The sequence below is a fragment of the Haemaphysalis longicornis genome, unplaced genomic scaffold, assembly GCF_048455015.1.
Source record: "Haemaphysalis longicornis isolate Haplotype H1 unplaced genomic scaffold, Haemaphysalis longicornis Haplotype H1 scaffold_2, whole genome shotgun sequence".
NCBI lineage: Eukaryota > Metazoa > Arthropoda > Arachnida > Ixodida > Ixodidae > Haemaphysalis > Haemaphysalis longicornis.
The window spans coordinates 218,607,414-218,629,289 of record NW_027526295.1 but is presented as its reverse complement, the minus strand read 5'-3'; the positions used below and the strand labels follow the sequence as shown (position 1 = coordinate 218,629,289).

The 21,876-nt window shown below is 48.4% G+C and overlaps 1 protein-coding gene across 1 annotated transcript in view; it reads right to left on the bottom strand.

Moving 5' to 3' along the window:
• The window catches only part of LOC144168505 (S-methylmethionine--homocysteine S-methyltransferase BHMT2-like), a 44,847-nt gene that overhangs the window by 7,387 nt on the left and 15,584 nt on the right, over window positions 1-21,876 (bottom strand). The window contains exons 3-5 of the mRNA XM_077697474.1: window positions 11,790-11,928; window positions 10,102-10,208; window positions 2,943-3,134 (exon numbers count right to left, since the gene is read on the bottom strand). Of these exons, the coding sequence (XP_077553600.1) occupies window positions 2,943-3,134; window positions 10,102-10,208; window positions 11,790-11,928 (438 nt within the window). The remainder of the gene's footprint in view (window positions 1-2,942; window positions 3,135-10,101; window positions 10,209-11,789; window positions 11,929-21,876) is intronic.

Below are 21,876 nucleotides of genomic sequence, written 5' to 3'. Positions count from 1 at the left end.
GGCTGAGCATTATTTGCGGGTCGGCGGCTGTCTTGTTGCGTTTGCTTGGCTAGCGACGCCCTGCTGGCGGGTCGCTTCGGTAAAGGTGCACCGGCGTCATTTCCATGACGGACAAGACATCAGTGAAAGCTGGGGTATCGCGGTATAAAAAACTCTTGAGTTACATTATGAAACCCTAAAACGAACAACCCTAAGTATAACGTACTCTTTAGTTTTAAAGGTTGCTTCCCCGCAAGAAGACCGTGTGTGCAGTGGTGCACCCTTTAAAGGCCGCTTGCTTCGTTGTTGTGGCGTCACTTCAGTGACGGATATGATGTCAGCGAAGTCTTTGTGTATCCGGAAATGAAACACTTTCGAATTAAAATGGCACGTTTCAAACTGCGCAGTAAGGCGCCGGGGGCGCCGTCACGTGCGGGATGAAAAGCAAGCACAAAAAGAACAAAACTCCGCCTGGCGCAGTTTCAGGTAGGGGGCACGCGAGCACTGCGAAGACGGGAAATTTGAATTCCATTGGAGAAACCTCCGTTCCATTCATCAAGAGAGAAAGATAAATTATTTAAAAAAGGTGCCCCTAGTCCGGGGCTACGGGTATAGAGCTGAGGGCCAGCTCTGCCCGTTCCGTCAACTGTCCCTGGCCTTGAGCGGTTGAGTCGGCCAGCCTCTCCTTCCACTTGGCGAAGGTGGCGTGAGTTATGGGGAGGAGAACGGGATTCTGGGTGCATGCGCAAAGTGTGTGATACATGTCCGGGTATTGCCAGCAGTGGGGACAATGTGGGGTGCCCTCCATTTTAGGGAATTTGTGTATCATGTAAGGAGTGGGAAGCGTACGGGTATGTATTTGTCGAAGTATAGCTGAGTGCCATCGGGTTCGTGTGCTGAGAGGTGCCGGGAACAGCTGTCTCGAAAGGCGTGGCTCCCGAAGAGCTTCTCTTATATCAATGTAGCGGCTGCCTGAGAAGGGCATTGCCCTCGGATGACCATCCACTGGTGCCCGGCTGTTGAGTTCGCGGGCGAGAGCATCAGCGCGCTCATTTCCAGGGATGCATTCATGCCCAGGGAGCCAGAGCAGCCTGAATCGTGTTGAGCTACCCTGTATCGCTTTTTCTATTATCTGTGCCGTAGTTGTGTTCAGCTGGTTGTGAATGAGCTGGGGACACGCCGCTTGTGAGTCGCTGAAGACTACTGCATAGTCTTTCTGTGTGCAGCTTTCAATGGATCTTGCTATTGCTCTTGATTCAAGGTCGGCTGATTTTTGCCGTTTCTTTTCGGTGGCTGCTGTGACAAGCTCCAATTCCCTGTTCACAACTGTTATGACACCTGTTCCGTTGGAGAAACTGGCGTCCGTGTACAGTATACCAGTATCCAGATCTGTTTTTTCAATAATTTTCAGGAGGGCCTTCGCGCGCGGCGCTCTCCGGTCCTTGTGCCTTGTGGCGCTCATGTTGGTTGGTGGGGGGCTATGTTAATCCTTGCTCTGGTCATTGGAGTTATAAGAGGAGTGAGACAGGGCGGCGAAGATCGTGATGAGTGGTAGCAGTGAGCGGATAACGGCGCTACAGGCCATTATGGCGAATCCCTGCTTTGCACTTCCGACAGATTTCACGTTCAGTGGAACGGCGTTAATTTTATTTTCTTTCGCGACGCGGTTTGACTGTTGGTAGAACTGCAGTGGAGCGGGCGGGTGGACGCGGGCTGGCAGGCCCGGCAGCAGCAGCCAGCGAGTGCCGGCCCACGCGAAGTGAGGCTGCCTGCCGCGCCGGTTCTCGTGCACACAGGGCTTCTTTTTGAACGCACGGCCGCCCGCCGACTGAGCCCCGCTATTTCTCTTACGCCAGTTGACCTCCTTTTATGCCACGCGTTGTCCGCGTAAAGTTGAGCCCTGCTGGGAGGCTAGGCCTGGAGGCTAGCGCGTGCCCTTAGCTCTTTGCTGACGCGCGCTGCTTTTGCGCTCTCTCTCCTCGCCAGGAGGCACCGCGTAAGTCTTTGTCCTTGGTATTTTTAAAGACGATAGTCTTTCTTAGGCTACTTAAACCCAGAAATTTTGGTCTGTCTGTCTGTCTGTCTGTCTGTCTGTCTGTCTGTCTGTCTGTCTGCCTGTCTGTCTGTCTGTCTGTCGGTCGGTCGGTTGGTCGGTCGGTCTGTCTGTGACTCGATTCACCCACCCGGCCAAAGTGAAACGAAGACTGCGCAATAGTCTTATATACTCACAGCGAAATCTAAACGTCTGAGTCCGGTTTATATGTTCATACTTGTCAACATATTGTTGAACAAGAACAAGACATTACGCAAATAGACAGAAAATAATACAAAAGGGATATTTACAGTGTTCCTTTATAAAAAAATTCACAAATGCTTGATTTTGCGACATGAAATGATACATCTACTGCAGAAAAAAAAAAATCACACTGTCGCCTACTCCACTATAGCTACTGGCGGCATTCTCAGAATTCAAGCGGCAACAGTTACAAAAGGTTCCACTAGACAGGTTTCACGTTCTGCTTGGAACGCACGCGGACTAGGGCAATGCGGTTGGAGGAAAAAAAGCTTTTTTTTCCCTCCATGACGTTGAAGTAGGGCGCCTCGATTCAAGCGCGTCTCCACCGTACGGCAGCGCTGGCATCGAGGCACCTGGCCTGGAGCAGTGGAACGCGGTAAATTTAAATTGACTAGAGCAAACTGTTAGCGTGTTTACCGTACGAGGACCGCGACGCAAGAGGGACAACATGAGAGGTGAGCGGGAAAGCGAAGGGAGGCATTTACTTGGCAAATGTGGACAGACTCGTTTTTTGTCGACATTTGCGACGAGAGGAGCATATACGCGGCCAGTTTTTTTTTTTTTTTTTTGCTGCCGTCACCCGATCAAGTTCAAGCTTAGCCACGCTGTTAAAAGTACTCTGCACATCGTTTTCGATGCGACAAAATGTTAGTGTAAAGCAAATTACCTCGCAAATGATGAAGTCGACCTTGTTCTTTACAAAGATATCGACCTGCGCGCGGAAAACGTCCTGAACTTCACTCTTGGGCCGTCCACACGCGTAGAATGGCGTCTCGGTCAACGTTCCGGCGACCAGGGCATTCCGCTCGGAAGCAACCTCGCGCGCAAGCTTGCACGCGGCTTCGTTGACGTCTTCACCCTGCACCAGAAGTCAGTATTACGTGTCTTTCGCACTAGGCTTCCAGGGCTGAAAATTGTGTGCCAAAAGCGCAATATTACCCCTAAGCACTCACAAACGTTTACAAGCCGCAAATATGAGTCATGGCGCGGCTCAATTCGCGATACATTGGTGCCTAGAAATCAAAGGGTTTGCAGTAGTGCATGGTCCGTTCTATTGATGCGCACTTTGGAGACCACTTTCAAAAACTGCACTGCATGTTTATATATATATATATATATATATATATATATATATGTGTGTGTGTGTGTGTGTATGTATATAAACATGCAGTGAAAGGGAAATATGGAAGGGTGTTGCGGGGAGGGGGGGGATTGAAATGGCAACGCCACGCTTTCCGGAACGGTTGAGCACAAGAAGGGCACAAACTGTGAGGGTTGACAAAGGAATGGGTTGTTTAGGACTCTGGGTCCTTCCTGTCTAATGTGGGCCCCTCATATCGAACTCAGCGCCGGCTGCTAAGATTTAAACCACGGGTTATAGAGCGCACACTAAACTTTTTTACACCCTTTGAGCCAAAAAGGGTGTAGCATAAGCGGAAAAAGCGTGTAGGGGGGCCTTTACACCGTTTTTCTTGAATCTGAACACCCTTTTTCTAGCTCTACACCCTTTTTTGTGAAAGATAGGGTGTTGATCAACTTCAACTTCCTTGGTTTTTCTTAGGGTGTTGAAAGGGTGTGGAAAAGGTGTTCAGCTTTTCATTGAATAAGGCCATCCTAGGATGCATAATAGCACTGTAAAGAACAAGACATCCCCTCATATACTCCCCTACTCTCGAGAAATTTTCAAACGCAAAAAAAAATTGCTCGAATGCAATGATCACTCGTTTCCATATGCGGTGCACCTCATGCCCCAAGTTTAGCTTTGCCACGCGAAACTCCAATTTGAACCGTCAAAATTAAAAAGACTATAGTAGTGTGGCGAAACGGGTGTTTACCGACTGCAACACGCTTGGCTTTCTGTAGGTTGTTGAAACGGTGTGAAATAGGTGTTCAGTTGCAAAAAAAGAACAGCGGAGCTGGGGGTCGACCTAGTTTCTTCCGGTGTTGCTAAGTTTTGTTATGTTTGCTAAGCTTTGCAATGTTCTTGCTAAGAGCTAGGCTTACCGCTGAGGGGTGAGGCCAAGTTTAACCGGATTTTACAAGGCTGTTCCAGTGTGCCACCCCCCCCACCCCCCACTGCCAGGGGATTCAAGGGGGAAACAAGCTAGGTCGGCCCCCAGCTATGCTGTTTCTCCAGCTTGCCCTATTAGTGCAAGCTGCGCCAATTTTTTTGCCCTCATCATGGGAACAGGTCAAGCGCCAGGCAACACTGGAGGAAGGAAAACAGACAGGAAAGGGACGCTTTCCTTTCCTTCCTCCAGTTGTGCCTGGCGCTTAACCTGTTCCCATGATGAAGTACCAACTAGCTCGCATCGACACATTAATTTTTTTGCCTTTTAGAATCCAAAAAGGACTAGTACCTTAGAAATGGTATAGCAAGAGGTGCGCTTACGCATACGCCCCTTGTGCTCACACTCTAACAAGCTCGAAAGCCGACTGCACTGTTATAATACTCTAAATGCGGTGGTGAACCTTTTACAGGTGCCGCAGTTCTTTTTCTTTGCATTTTTTTGCTAACGCCACCGAAACTAGCTCAAGCTTAAAGAGCTTCACTGGTAATAAATTATGCCGATTTATATTGCTTTAAACATCATGAGGTACAAACACCCCCCGCTTTTGGAAAATGTTCAGTCAACCCGTGTAAACAGGTACAAAATGCCTCCGAAGTTGGAGGTCTCTTCACCTTTTTTCTTTGTTAGCTGTCTTTTCTTACACCCTTTTTCTTACGCCCTTTTTCTTTACGCCATTTTTATTTGTTTCGAACACCCGTATTTGTAGCTTTACACCCTTCTGGGAAAAAGGGTTTTGAAATATTGAACACCCTTTTTGAAGGGTGTTGAGGTGGCGGGAAGATTTGTTTGGTATTTAATAAAATTCTGTAAGTTCTGGAACACCAAAACTACCTCGTGATTAAAAAGTTTTTGCAAATCCGCGGGTTGATTTGTATATCCTCATAGTAAAATTCATACTTCCAAAATTTGCGCCAAAATATCTGTTTTTGCGACAAACCCACCGAGTCGACCGGAGGGCTTCCCTCTGCTGGATATAAAAGATAGAACGGCACAAGGATTACTAAGTATGCATTCCCTGTACCGCTTGCATCCCGTTGGTTTTCTTGCTCAATTCATTTGTTTTCAAAATGTAACTTGTGCGTATTGACTGTTTGTGTTGAATGCGGCGCGATCCGCCGATTCAGATTGCCACTGCGCATGCCATCACCTTAAAAAAAAGGTCTGAGGATGCTCAACGCCCTTTTTTCATCCGTACACCCTTTTTTTTCCAAAACCCCTTTTAAGGGTGTTGAGCTCAACACCCTTTATTTCGTCCGTACACCCTTTTTTCCCAAAACACCTTTTAAGGGTGTTAGCCATGGGACAAGGTTTTTACACCCTTTTCGGCCAAAAAGGGTGTAAAAAAGTTTAGTGATAATCGGCAGTGTCAGCTCTCGCCACGCATGTGCACTCACTCCGAGAGAACGAGATAGCATTGCAGGACTGTGTTTAACGCGTGGGACGTCACAATACAGTAACACCTCTGGTAAACGATAGGGATAGGTGAGTATGGGCAGGCGAACACTATAGATGGGAAGTGTGGGAAGTGGTGAGAGGGGTGTTTCAGTGCTGGCAGGGGGAAAGGTAAATGCTGGGGGTGATGTGCCAGTTTAGGCGGCGGTAGACGTAAGATTGATAGTTGGTGAGGATGTGATGATGGGGGGGGGGGGTATATTCTTCGTGTGTGGGCGTTAGTAGTAATGTCGATGGGGGTGAGAGAGTCAGGTTGGGGTAACTGCGGAGTCTGGCTTGCCGGTTCCTCTAATGGGAATGCCCGGGGGTGGAGGCCTCGGCGGCAGCACGCGCCGCTTCGTTCCTGGGAGTCCGGCGTGGCCATATGTCCAGATGAGTCTTAAGATGGTGGGATCTTCGGGCATTTTTGTAGGAAGGGGATGGCCCGAGTTAGGGTGAGTCCTTCTTGGTAGAGGCGGCAAGCCTGTTGGCAGTGCAGAAAAGTTCTAGCGCATGCGGACGAGAACAAGAAAACAGACACACCACTGAGCGCATACGCTATGAATTTTTTTGCAATGCAACACCAACTCGCCCAAGAATCAATACTGTCGCTGGCAGTGCCTGTTCAGAGTCCTGAACGACCCGTACGCGCGCGCCCCCGAGAGTGTCCCCCGCGGGGGCAGCGTATAGGTCACACCCCACGTGGACCACGGACCGCCGCGCATTACATACATACATACATACATACATACATACATACATACATACATACATACGTACGTACGTACGTACATACTTACATACATACATACATACATACATACATACATACATACATACATACATACATACATACATACATACATACATACATACATACATACATACATACATACATACATACATACATACATACATACATACATACACACACACATACATACATACATACATACATACATACATACATACATACATACATACATACATACATACATACATACATACATACATGCATAGAACTTTATTTCACGGTCCCCTCCCGACACAACCCGATCCCCTCTTATGGAGAAGGGGCTCCTAAAGGGGAGAGTCAGCATTTCTTTAGGCTTGTTGAGTCTTGTTGAACCTTGTTGAACACACGAAACACCGAAAACAACAAACATACAAAATACCAGAACCGTTCACCGCCGACTCACCCTGAACCAACTAGCACCATGGCTGATAGGGAACTGACAATGATTAATGACTCCCTCGAAGGTACCGACGCCAACACTGGCGTTCCTAGCGTCGGCCTCGAAAGACGGGTGACTAAACAGACTCGACCGACACCGGGAGTGGCCATCCCCGGTGCACCGACGAAAACCGACCGCAACTCTCCAACCGACGCAGACACGCCACGTCCCGTCCAGTTCACCATGCTTGGCACGCACGCTACGGCTACCGAAGAGCAAGCTGGTGAGCTGAACGCTCTGCGTTCGTTGCGGAAGCCCATCCGCGCTGATTTGAAGAGAATTCTGACTGATACCTACCGATTATTGACTTTACCGCATCACCACGTACCGAAACCGGAAGCTGACTTAGAAAAGAACCTCCAACAAATCATAAGCGATCTAATCGAATTGGATTCTGATATATTCAACTTAATCGAAGAGGAAATTGAGCCGGAGGTTGAGGAGGCGGGTCGAAACACTCTCTGCTTTTTTAGAGCTAACGCTTACCTCCAACACTGGTTACAGTGCCTCAAAAACAAGAAGCCTTTAGACATCAAATCTACATCATCTTCCGAAATGACAGTCTTTCTCGAAACCCCCAGAGACTTCTTGTACTCGTTCACCGAAATCCTGCACAAGGCTGTAAAGGGGGGCAACGAGAACCTACGGACAACCACGAAGCTTGGAGAAACAGAAACGGTCCCTGTCGAATTGGACATAGCGCAAGCACATAAGAAAACGCGCATTGAGCCGTGACCAGGTCAGCTTGAGTACATGTTAGTCCCAGACTTCGTGTACGGTAAAGGCGTCCTTCGACTTGAAACCGTACCCAGAATTGTGTGCCTACCAGTCTCTCATGCGTGCCCAGGAAGTCTGCTTGACAGAACAGGTCCAGATACTGCGGCATGCATGCACCTTGCCCATGAAGACATTCTTACCTCTGAGAAGGGCTCCTCTCAGAGAAATCGTTGTCGGCCTGGCACTTCCCGTCAATAAAACTTTTCAAGCCCCGTTACAGCATCGAAACCTAATCACAAGAGCAAAACGTGGAACGGGAATCCGGTAAACTGCCGATACAGTAGACGCGTGTCCCTGTAAAACAGCCGCCGCACAAGAGGGTTGAAGATTGACAGCAAATCACGGGAGGCCGTATTGCTATCTTTTAAGAACATGCACCATCGGCGTCGAACTTGGAAACTTGCAGCCTCGCCATCTGACACCAGCACAGACCCTCTACCCTCCGTCCCGCTATTACAATGCTCGGCCCTTATCGAGCTTCAACGAAGATTGAGGCACAGGTGGAAGCTAAGACTACGGGTCCTACCAATGTCACGTGACCGTCACGACTCGGGTCAGTAATGCAAAACATTATCATCGCGGACTCGTTCATTTCCAATGATCTCCTCGCGGGCGGGAGTTAAAGATGTACAAGCTGGTCCGACGCGACGATAGGTACAGCGACAGTTGGTATAGAATGAAACATCGTCGTCAGTGCTAGCTACGCCTGCATGCGCACCGACTGGAGAAGCATTTGTTTCACCCAGCTATCGAGTCACCACAGCAGGAAGACACCAAGTAATCGAGCCACCACACCACCACACCTACCACCCATCGTGCACCGACAATCATGGGCTGCTGCAGATTGCGCTGCGAGTGGAAGGGCGAAGCTGGAAACGAAGACGTAAGCATTCGATGACTTAGACGAAAGGGCGATATTCTGGCTTAGCTGCCGTCAGGCTCTTTTTGGGAAACATGGCAGCAGAGTCATCGCACCACCAAGCAAGCAGCAATGTAGCAAGTCGCTAGACAAGAATGCCTGCCTGCTTCCCATCGACTTATGGGGGACTCGCACGCTCATGGTGAAGCCGCGCCAAAGTGTCGGAGTGTCCCAAGTGCGTCTGCAGCAACGAATCACCGCGTGGAGCCGAGGTCCTGCTGAAGTGTTCGGACAAACCGTGAACTCACTGCACTAACGTCATGGCGAACAGAACGTGTACAATATTCTGCAACGCCTGAACGCTGTCGAGACACGGCAGCAAAAAAAAAAAGGGGTCGAATTGCCAGCAAGACTGACCTCGCTGTCCGTTTCATGCCTGTAGCTGTTTGTGGCAGACGCATGTTGAGGCGGCGGGAGTAAGTTGAATCCCCTCCGTTGGGTATGTGCTATCGACATCCTCATTATCATCTTGTAAATAGCACTGTCATCACAGCTGAGAACCCCGTCTCGGTTAGCCATGACACGGAACGGATCCCCGCTGCCTGTCTTCTGTTACCTTAACAGGCTTTTAGGGGCCTTAGCATTTATATGCCCACAACACCCCCTGGGCCTACTATATTGTGGCCAAACTATCCCAGATGGCAAAAGAGTGTTGCACTTGCTCTCTTCTGTCCGCCCGCTATAGGAAAGCGCTTGACTTAGTAATTTACTTGTGCATCATAATTCGTAGACGTTTGTCGAGTATCCCTCCGAAAATAATGATAATTAAAACATTCAGCAACTAAAGGGTATAAAAATGTTTGCAATACACGTAACGTCTTCATGATCTGTTCAGTCTAATAACGTTGGTCGGTAGAGCCAATAGAGAGTGACAGCAGAGCGGAGAGCCGGTCCCGGTACGGTACCCGGTACATCTGAGCATGCGCACGACCAGTTCTTCCGGCACTGCGAACGCGCAGTAGCGCCGGTCGCCTACGGGGCACTGTACCGGGACCGGTTCTCCGCTCTTCTATGTTCAGTTGCTGGCAAAAAAATAATGCGTGCGTGTGTTGGGGGGGGAGACTGCAAGTGTGTGTGTGTGGGGGGGGGGGTGACTGCAAGTGCGCCTTAGTGCACATCTTCATTAATGATGGAGTTTAACGCGCCGAAGCTACACCGGGGCTATGAGGCACGCCGTAGTGGAGGGCTATTTTGACCCTCTGGGTATCTTTAACGAGCGCTGAAATCTCGACACACGGGCGTTCTCGCGTTTTGCCTCCACCTGAAAAGCAGCCACCGCGTCCTTGGACTCAGCAGCCGCTCAACTCCTTAGCCATTGAGCCACCGCGACGTAGCACATACTTTTATACGCATCTTACCGGAAAGAGGGGAAGCCGCGTGACTTGAACGTACCGTGTACTTTCTCGATCCTGCGATGAGCCTGTCATCGACGGCGTAGAAGGTGAACGCCTGCACCACGTCGGCGCCCGCCCGCATGAACTCGCGGTGGAGTGCGCGCACTGTTGGCGAGACGACAGCGGCAGCGGCGAAAGAAATTAAGTAACTCAGCACGCATACACCTCCGCCCACGGCGCAAGGGTGCGGTTCCCCTGCGCTTTAATAAACACAAGCAGCCGTGGACTGACTGCATCATGCGCTCGGACGGGATGGGACTATGAAATCAAAGGTTGGACGCAAGCCAGTCTGATCGGGGTAACGCATGACTATAATTAAAAACCGACACCGACTACCAAGGATCCCGTACGGGAGCGGAAACGTCATTGCTTGTGGGCGTCAGTTTTTGCTTTTTGGTCAGAGGAGTAAGCTCGTCGAATGAACACTTGAGTCGCAGTTCTCGATTGGTGCTGTCGTTTTGTTCGTTTCCCCAGGTAGAAGTGTGAGATCCGCAGGCCATGTTCCTAGTTTGCCCGACTGACTTCCCGCATTTTTTACCGTAAAAATGGCGCTCAAGAGCGAAGTTTCGCTTGCACCAGCCTTCCTTCCGATTTGCTGACGTCAGCTACGCGGAAACACTGGCACGTCCGCAGGGCGGACTCTACGTTTCTCCTGTACAGACTGTGCGTGAGCAAGAGAGTCAATAATCACCATGAAATGGGTGAAAATTGGATGTTTGCAGGCTGCGATAGCGCGCAAACAGATTGCAAACCACCGTGACGTCATTACGGCAGTTGTTGCAGCGGTCGCCCGAACGCCGCATGTGTTGTCGCTTCTGCCGTGCATCACACCAAAAAATTGCCGTGTCTGGACGCGGCTAAACCAAGTTTGTAGAAAGATAGCTCGGTTTTCGCGACAGGAGCGCGCATTGAATGCGCACAATACTGCTCGGCGCCGCCGCCGGTCTGGGCGTGAACTTTCGGTGAACTTGGATTCATCCAGGGCCTCCTTGAACGATTTTCTGATCGCACGCGCTTTTACTCTTGCCCCTGTTCCCTTTGCGCCCCCCCCCCCCTTCCCCTGAACGATCGAGCGATTTAGACGCTTTCACTGCGAAACCACACGAGGCGCTGGTTTGACCTTGGCTGAGCGCAAAGGTCAGATTGACGCTACGAGCCGTTTTCTGGTTTTGTTCCTGGCGTACTACAGTTTTCGCTCTAAAAATGGGACTTGCGCTGCAGAGTCCAACCACGGGGGCTAAACCGTACAATGCAGCCACAAATAAGAATGACAAATTCGCTTCAGCAACTCTTTAAGCAGTGATTAAAGTTTGTTATGAAAGAAAACTCGTATTCATACGCGTACGCAGCGCTCGTCTTTATTAAAAGAAGCATGATCAGCGATGCACTTCATTTCAAAAATGACTGCTTATGAACTTCAAAGCATCTCAGACGGAGCATTACTCCACAGTGCGGAAAAAGATGAACTGCTTGTAGAAAATAACGCGAAAAAGAAACATTTTCTCATCACGAGATTCGACGGAAACTACGTGTGAGCACGTGGGAGCAGCACAGCACACGTTCTAACTCACCCGTACAAATCTTGATCCAGCATTTCTGAAGCGCTTTTAGCAGCGAGGTAGCATACACAAACAATTCTGAGCCTAACTAAGGCACATCGTAGCGAACAACTCGGATCATACGGACCTGCCTCCGGATGTTCGACGGTCGCCTCGGGAGTCCAGGGTCCGGCTTTGACGTAGCACCTTTTTTCGAGAGTGAATAAAAAGCCGCCGTCGCCGATCACGACACCACGTTCGAGCCGTTCAAGCAGTCCTCCTTCAGGCTGTGGAAAAATGAAAAACGCGGTGGTATCGAAGTGGACTGCTTGAAGGATAAGGCATGCTGTAGATGCCACGAAGCAGCCAAAGAACGGTTTATATATATATATATATATATATATATATATATATATATATATATATATATATATATGGGTGTGTTCGCAGGAAAAAAAATCTGGTTGATACCGCTTTCATAGGAATCGGTAAAACACGAAAGTGAAATTAGCCTCCACAGGATCAGTTGAATGTTTATTGTGTATCGATATGAACTTGCACATCGCTATTTATATTTCGTCGGCATGACACCGTCAGTCGCATCAACATTAGACACTGGATTGCACGAGCCGGAGCACTGCGTAAACACGAATTATACCACACGCGCTCGCGAACCATGCGAACGAAACCGAACGGGTTGCCAGCGAACCGTTTGGTGAACTCACGGTCCGCTGCAGCGAAAGAGCATGATTTGCAGGGCTGCCTTGTGGGTGTGCTTGGCGAGGGACGACGTGTTGGTGCGTCACTCTGGCAAATATTTTTTTTTCTCTGTGACCGCGTTCCTGCTCCGTGGAGTGTACGGCAGACGGTTGCGTTGCGACGAGCTCAGCTGGCGCCAACTGTCGGCGCTCATTAGCATCGTGATGCACTACTTCGCTTCACCCCTCTTAGACGGCAGCACCATCTAACTAAAGATATATGGCGCGTTCATACAGCCGTCTGTGCTTCAGCTCACACCACAGTGGGTAAAGCGTCTGGCACCTCCCGTTGCGGCGACAAAGATCCCGGTTCGAATCGTGGCGTAGCCGCATCAATGGAACTTTTCTGGGGATGTCATTTCCATGACGGATATGACGTCAGTCAGATCTTGCTGGATCCCGAAATAGCACACTTTCGTGTTAAAACAACTGGACTACGCACTAACACCCACGGATTCACTCTTTGAATTCGTTGATGCTGCTAAAAGTCGCCACATGCCTCCACGATTGACACCAAAGCCAGCCATGTCTCGCACTACCAACAAGATCTGCTTTTCCCCTCATTGCTTCATCTTGCTCAGCAGGCACCGCTACTACGCAAAAATGATTTATCATTCATTCAGTACTTCATTCATTACCGCTAGCGGAGAGGATGGTAGAGCTAAATAACCATGACCTCTTTCTGACTGAATTCCTCATTTCAAACTGTGTAAAAGCAATGTTACATTTTTCATGATTTCGGGGGTAGATGCCAACGTCAGAGGCTGAAGAGAGGGCAGCTCCTGTAGCTTGAAAAAATGCGGAACACAGGGGCCAAACACTACCAAGCTACAGATACACAAAGGTGTCACGCAATGACGCACACACGCACGCACGAAAAAAAAAGAAAATGTCTGCAGAGATTCAGAGAATTGTCTACTAAAGCGTAGCATTCTTATGCCGCTTGTCTTGAGTGTGAGTTCTTTACGAGCCAAGTTTTTTTGGTTTTTCGAAATCCTATCCGACCAATTATATCCATTTACGCTTTTATAACGATTAAAGGTGCAACTTTCATGAAAGCTCCATTATTGGGGAAATCCAGGACGTTGTAAGATTTGCTCTTCTCATAATTGTTTATATTTTTCTTATTTTTTAATTTTTCCACCAATTATCTCCATTGGCGCCATTATAACGATTACATTTGCAAGTTTAGCGAAATGTGCCTTATTGTGGAAATGCAGGGCGTTTGACATTTCGCCCGTTTCCGTAATTTTTATATATTTGGGGTATTTTTTACTTTTTCAAACTTTTATTCGACAAATTATCTCCATTTACGCTATTATAACGATTACAGGTGCAACTTTCACGAAATCTGCATTACTGGGGAAATGCAGGACGTTGTACGATTTGCCCTTTTATAATTTTTTCTATTTTTCTTATTTCTTAGTTTTTCAAAATATTGATCAACAAATTATCTCCATTTTCACTATTATAACGATTACATTTGTAACTTTAGCGAAATTTGCCTTATTGTGGAAATGCAGGGCGTTACACGGTTCGCCAATTTCCGTAATTTTGTTATATTTTTCTCGTTAGTTTTTCAAAATTTCGTTCAACAAATTATTTCCATTAACGCTATTATAACGATTACAGGTGGAACTTCCGCGATGTCTGCATTTTTGTGAAAATGCAGAGCGTTACACTGTTCTTGCTGGGGGGAGAGGGGTACTCGGCAAAGAATGCTACGCATTAAAAACATGCAAATTAAAACAAATAAAACTGCACACAGTGTAGGAAAAACAACACGAGTTTGAGTTAAAAAACATGCCGCATAGAAACAAAACTTCAGAACACATTATAACAGTAGCGTAATGCATCACGTCCGACAATGCGTACCTCAGATTTTTCCGTTTTTTCAGTCGAGGAGGTCGCAGATAGCTCCGATTTGTGGCCTGCAAAACAAAATTAAATGTTTAAACAAGATTGCATTAGAGGGGCCGATCGCTTATTCGTAAAGTTTTGCGTTTGCAAGAACAAATGGTGTCGGAAACCCGGTTAGTTCATAGCTGCCTAAGCTCGGCGAGCGGGTCATGTCGAATCTTCAAGCCAATGCTCCTGTCATTGATGCAATCACTTAAATCACGGCGTCTTTTTTTTGTGGACCTACCCTCTACGGCTGCCATAGAGTGAGGCACACTGCGGTTGTGTTAACGAACTCTTTACTTACATCGTCCACCTCGCTGTCGCCCGTCCGGTCATACGCACACACACGCACACCAAAACTCTCTGCTGTACCGAACCCGAGTCCGAAACAACAGCGCCTCTGCGCCTGCGTCTACATTCCCATGCACCGCCGACCCGCGCACTTGGCGCCATCTCTCGTACGATGGCGACCCTACGTCCTTGAGGCCGGTGAGTGAAGAGAGGGTTGTGGGCATGGAGGAAGAAAAAGTTGTTCTTCCAAATCAAATTGTTTTGGCACTTTGAGGCAGGGTCAGTGTCTTCCTGTTCTCTTATTTCACGCTAAGTTTCGCTATACGCCTCGAGATTCGCGATCGCTGCGCCGCCTGCCGCCGCTTCTCCGCGGCGTTTGCGGGATTAGCGCTGCGTGGCTGATAGGTGGTCATGCAGTGTTTTGGTTCTCTTTCGCTTCTCTTTGCCTTTCCGCGCACTAAACTACTTGTTATGGTGACGTCTGTAAGCTAACTGCACGTTTAGGGTGCTTAAAAAAACAGCTGCGTCTTGGTAGAGCGCTCGAACGCCAACAAGAGCTACCCGGGGAGGCGGTTCTGCGCGCTTCTTGGCCGCTCTTGCGGGCGTCGGCGACGGCAGCAGCATATCACCGCTGTCACCTTCGAACACGTCAGCACAAGTGAATTCTATTTATTGTTACCTCGTTTAGACCTAATATTGGCACTGTAAGAGGTTGGTTCGTTTTGCAGCGCAGACAACAAATGCGGCTTTGCTTCGAGTACGTACGTCCTAGAAAAATATGTTTCAGGGATGTGATAACCCAATAGCTGACAAAAACTTCTGCCTTTCATGGGAATATAAGCCACGCGAAAATGTTAAGTACACTCAAAGGCTGTGCATTGTCAGATATGTGTTCACTCATGCCTTATAGTAAGAACCAAGGTATATGTTAATGAAACCACGGGAAAATGAATGGTCTGCAAGTCAGGAATAAATAGAATAGTCGTACGGGAATGAAAAAAAAACCGAGTGCAGCTTCTGAAATGCTAAAGAGGTTTGTTTGAGCAAGGTAGTAATCACCAGAGCAACTAGATCCGAAATGCGCTGATATTTCGCTAGGCATGAAGGGGGGGGGGGGGGGGGGTGAGGAGGAGGACGCTCAACTATCGTTATTTACAAATGCGGAGCGAAATCAACGAATGAACGTTTTAGTTATCACACACACAAGCTGCGTGTTCATTTTTCGTTTGTTTTTCGCCTTCAACGAACGGCTGATCACTCGGCGGACGCATTTTTTTAAGAATACAAGGTAGGCAGTTCACAAGAAATACGAGGTGTCGTTGAAAGAGTTGATTGATTGATTGCAGGGTTTAACGCGCCGACGCAACGGAGACGATGAGGAACGCCGTAGTGGATCGCTCCGGATTAATTTTGACCACCTGGAGATCCTTAACGTGCGCCGAAATCTCGTACACACGGACTCGTTGGAAGAGTGTCGTATCTGATAAGGGTCTCTGATTTCGGTTTATGCTAGATTCTGCAGTCTCCCAGTGTCATACGACGATGTTTCGAAGAAGAGTTTGGTCGCGGACGCGGATTACTCTATAAGCCCATCTTCGCGCTTCTCGTGGAGGATAAATGTAACAGATGAATTTCTTGCGAGCGCTCACCTCGGGACAAGACGACCCAGCATTAAATTTGTCGTCGTGTGCTGACTCCGGAGTGTAATTTTGCATTATCCATCGTACTTCTTTGGTACAATGTTTGCGAAATTTATGCCGCATTGGCTTGTTCAGGGTACTGATCAATATCTGATATGTGATATTGGCAGGCGTAACTTTCGTGCGTGCTGTCAGGTATGAGTGCTCCGCTGGATTTTGTAGTGCACAAAGTCGATTTACATCATAGTGTGTATGGCCGCAACATGACCATCGGAGGAAACACTGCTTACGGAGACACTGCCACTAAATTTCAGGGCAGTGGAATTGCAATCAGCTGCATGCAAATACTGGCTTCGGGACGCCGGCCTATGACACACGCCCGGCGCTCATATAGATCTTTCTAAGATCGCGTCATAAACGTTTATACTCTCGTGAACACACCAGGCTTGCAAACAGAGTGCCTGCTCCACGTTATTCGGTATTTCGAACGCGGACAAGCGGTAAATTGCTGTCTTGAACGAGCCCCAAAAGCAACGGCGACAGGGGGAGCGGGCCGGGGACTCCCGCGCCTGCTTTCGAAACGGGCCGCTAGGGGGATTTCAGTGGCGCCCCTACAGGCCGCGCTCGAGGCGTATACGCCTCGAGCGCGGCCTGTAGGGGCGCCACTGAAATCCCCCTAGCGGCCCGTTTCGAAAGCAGCCGCGGGAGTCTCCGGCCCGCTCCCCACTGTCGCCGTTGCTTTTGGGGCTCGTTCAAGGCTGCGATTTACCGTTTGTAAGCGTTCTAAATACCGAATAATGTAAAGCAGGCACTCTGTTTGCAAGCGTGGTGTGTTTCGGAGAGTATAAACGTTTATGACGCCATCTTAGAGTTGTACAAACAGTCTGTATGAGTGCCAGGTGTGTGTCATAGGCCAGCGTCCCGAATCCCGAATCCGGCATATGCAAGCAGCTGATTGCAATTCCGCTGCCCTGAAATTTAGTGGCAGTGTCTCCGTAAACAGTGTTTCCTCCGATGGTCATGTTGCGGCCATACACTATGATGTAAATCGGCTTTGTGCGCTTACATAATCTAGCGGAGCACTCATGCCTGACAGCACGCAAGTTACGCTTGCCAATATCACATATCAGAAATTGATCAGTACCCTGGACAAGCCAATGCGGCATAAATTTCACAAACATTCTACGAAATAAGTACGATGGATAATGTAAAATTATACTCGGGAGTCAGCACGCGACGCCAAATTTAATGATGGGTCGTCTTGTCGCGAGGTGAGCGCTCGCAGATAATGTTACATTTATCCTCCACGAGAAGCGCGCAGGCGGGCCTATAGAGTAATCCGCGTCCGTGACTAAACTCTTCGAAACATCGTCATACGACACAGGGAGACTACAGATCTAACATAAACCGAAATCAGGGCCTCATCAGATACCACACTCTTCCAACGAGCCCGCGTGTGCGAGATTTTGGCGCACGTTAAGGAACTCCAGGTGGTCAAAATTAATCCGGAGCCCTCCACTACGGCGCGCCTCATCGCCTCCGTTGCGTCGGTGCGTTAAACCCTACAATCAATCAATCAACTCTTCCAACGACACCCTGTATCGCTTGTGAACTGCCTACCCTGTATTCTTAAAAAAATCCGTCCGCCAAATGGTCAGCCGTTCGCTGAAGGCGAAAAACAAATGGAAACTGAACACGCAGGATGTGTGTGTGATTACTAAAACGTTCATTCGTTTATTTCGCTCCGCATTTGTAAACAACGATAGTTGAGCGTCCCCCTCCCTTACCCCTCACCCCCCCCCCGCATGTCTTGCGAAATATCAGTGCATTTCGCACCTAGTTGTTCTGGTGAATAATTCCTTTATTAAACAAATGTATTTAGCATTTCCGAAGCTCCACAGTTTTTTTTTTTTTTTTCATTCCCGTACCCCTATTTTATTTATTCCTGACTCGCAAATCATTCATGTTTCCGTGGTTTCATTAACGTATACCTTGGTGGGCACATAGTTAACAACGCACAGCGTTTGAGTATACTTAACATTTTCGCGTGGCTTATATTCCCATAAAAGGCACAAGTTATTGTCAGCTATTGGGCTATCACATCCCCGAAACATATTTTTCTATGACGTACATATTCGAAGCAAAGCCGCATTTGTTGTCTGCGCTGCAAAACGAACCAAATTCTTACGGTGCAAATATCAGGTCTAAACGAGGCGACAATAAATGAAATTCACTTGTGCTGACGTCTTCGAAGGTATGTTGCTGCCGTCGCCGACGCCCGCAAGAGCGGCCAAGAAGCGCGCAGAACCGCCTCCCCGGGTTCGAACGCTCTACCAAGATGCAGCTGTTTTTTTTTTTTTTTTTTTTAGTGCCCTAAACGTGCAATTTGCTTACAGACGTCACCATAACAAGTTGTTTGGTGCACGGAAAGGCAAAGTGAAGCGAAAGAGAACCAAAATACTGCATGACCACGTATCAGCACGCAGCGCTAATCCCGTAAACGCCGCGGAGAAGAGGCGACAGGCGGCGCAGCGATCGCGAAGCTCGAGGCGAGGAAAGAAAGCTTAGGAGAGGTCCTCATTGCAATCGGCGCATTTGTAAAGTGTGGCGGAAGTCACGTGGGTTTTCCGCGCTCTCGGGACTCAGGTCACTGGCAATGGCATCCTACCAACGGCGGCGGAAGGTCTACCTATCTCTTTTATCACCCCTTTCTCTTCTACTCTTTACATCCCCCCTCCCTCCTCCTCCCCACCGCACTGGGTTATATGCAGTTGGGCTCAATAATATCCCCAGTGCACTTCCTTTCCTTTTCACCCGAACCACCTAGAAAGAGAGGGACACCGAGGCCCTACGTCACGGCGCAGTGCAAGCGCAGACGCGGCAGACGACAGGGAAGCGAGAGAAAGAGGAGGAGTGTGCGGAAATTACAAGAAAAGAGACCTTCAAAAATGGCGTTTTTGGCTGCTTTAGATGACACCTACGCATTTCTTTCCTCCGTGATATTTCCAAACTTAGACAGAATGGCAACAACAGCCTTCCCCCTCTCGCTTCCTCCCTCTATGTTAGCACAAATTATTGCGTGAGCAACTTTTTGCGCCGGTATGTCAACAAAGCGAGTGATAGAAGAGCACAGAGCGGCGGGATAGAGAGCCGTAGGTAGGCTTTGCCTTGGACGGGGGGGGGGGCTGGAGGGCAGTCGAAGCGCGGCCCTCCGCCCTCCTCTGCCTCGACGGGCCTTGCGACTCCCGCCGCCGTATACAGTCAAACCCGGTTATAGCGAACTGTAATATGCGGCGCGATTAGTTCGATATATCCAAACATTCGATATAGACAAACACGTCTATAACGAATTTTTTTGTTACGAGTTCGCAATACCCGGGAAGCATCCCCCCTCCCCCCTCCCTGACATTCCCACATAACTAAACTAACACACAGTGTATACATTATCTTACACAAAACAATGCATTTATTGCATGCAATAAAGCTACTTTCCGCCTTAACTGCTTACTTCGCAAGAAAGGGGTGGCTTTTGTTTTCACTTTCGTTTTGGCGGCACCAACTAGCACCGCATTATGTACACGAGACATCGTTTGCACCAGTTTACGTCCGTAGCCTTCAGTATCGAAGCAAAATTTGCGGAGAACGTCGGCTGACAAAAGCGCTTTATAAAGCGTCGGACGGCTTTACGTTGTGACATCCTCAGTCTCTTCAGTGCTTTGAGCAGTTACAGCTGCCATGACATCGGCGACTGTGTGTGCGCCCGAGGGTCTCGCAGTGACGGCAACATCGCCGTCAACACTCAGGAAATCCTCTGAGGACACTCCTTTCGGCACAGCATCTGGAACGTTGGCGAGCTCTTCGCGCAGTTCGCCGATGATGCCGTCTTGGTCCGGACTCGCTGGCTGAATAGACTCCGTCGTGGATCACGTACGTCGGAAACAGTTACGGAAGGTGTCGGGCGTCACGTCGGCCTATGCGAAGTTGAACATCTCAATCATGGCAGTCAGCACCTCAATCGCCGCTCCGAGACAACGCATTTCAGTGGAAATTGTAGGCGCGCTGAGTTCGATATATCCGATGTGAACTTCGTTATAAGGAATATGCCTCGCATGTACTTTCGTAACGGATTTGCGTTTGTTCGATATATAGCATAATTCGCTCTATCCGGGTTATTTATAATCGGGTTTGACTGTATACGCCTTGCAGAATACGATCAGCAGCCAGTGCGGGCGGCGAAAGAGGAAGGAATGGGAACGATGGCGACGAAATTCCAATACTGGCGTACAACAAAAGAAGCGACAGGTAGTCAACGCCGCTAATAACGAGCAAACGTGAACATTGGTTAGAGCGCTAAGTGTGGTTGGCACGGTGCACCAGACACGGGCGAGAAACACCGCGTTGAGTACTTCTGAAGCCGCAGCAAAGCGTTCACATCGAACCGGACCTAAAGTTTTCGATAGGAAAAAAACGAGATGCGCAGGCTTTTTGGGAGACGCTTCAGTGCACCTTCAATTGAATTTTTACATATAATATACGAGCTGCCTGTTTATGTATACTGAAGGACGAAGGTCTCTTACATAGGCTTCCAGCTTCTCCTGTTCTGCGCAGTCCGATTCCACCAGTCTTTGCCGCTGTTGCGATTCAGCGCCTCAATATTCTGATTATGATGATGATGATTATTGCTATTGGTTTCCACTTTGTAGCGGGGTGATGACGTGTCATCTTACCAGAAAGGACTGAATACCCATGTTTTATACTCTTGGTTTAATACTAGCGCTGCTTAGGGCAGGCACAAAGAACTTATTAGGCACAAAATACTTTTTTTTTCCTGTTACAAGTGGTAACTGCATGTCCTAGGGAATATTCCCCTCTCTGCCTTTCGTCCACCAGCATTCTAATCTTCTTTCCGTCGCCTCGACAGCCTTGAAGTTAACTTCCTCTGTGCTACCCTTAAATCCTAGGGCTTCTGAAAGCCCAATATTTCCCTCATGTAGATCTGGATGGATACCCTCGCATTCTAACACTATGTGACGCATAGTTTCTTCTTTTCCGCAGACCACGCAAACACCATCATTTTGGGAATACTTCTCCACAAAGCTCTTAGTTCGCAAGCAACTTGCTCTAGCCTCAAAAAGCAAGGCACTGCCTTGGAAATTATCGTAGAAATTTTTCTTTCTGATGTTTAATTTCTCAGTCCTGCACATCTCTAACGACGTTTTAGCTTCCATTTTCTCTCTCTCTCAGTTTATTCTTTTCAATCTGCCTTGCTCTTTTTTGGTTACCTTGGCTGTTTTGGATTCTCCACTATTTTTCCCGTATTTCATCGTTAGCCGTCTAGTCTTCCTTAACCACTGCGTGTCCACATTTTTCAAGTATAGGTACCTAAAAACCTCAGCTGCCCACCTTCTTTGATCCATTGCTCTCAACCTCATCTCAAAACATATTTTACTCTGCGCTTCTGTAACTTCAAACGACGCCCAGCCCATATCTCCCTGTACTGCTTCATTAGTTGTTTTTCTATTCGCGCTTAAGTCTAAACGGCCTACATTTCTCTGGTTCACTTCAAGGCCTGTTAGAACGTCTAATTTTAAGCAGAGCACAGCATTCGCAAATGTGAGACCTGGAACCATTACTCCTTTCCACA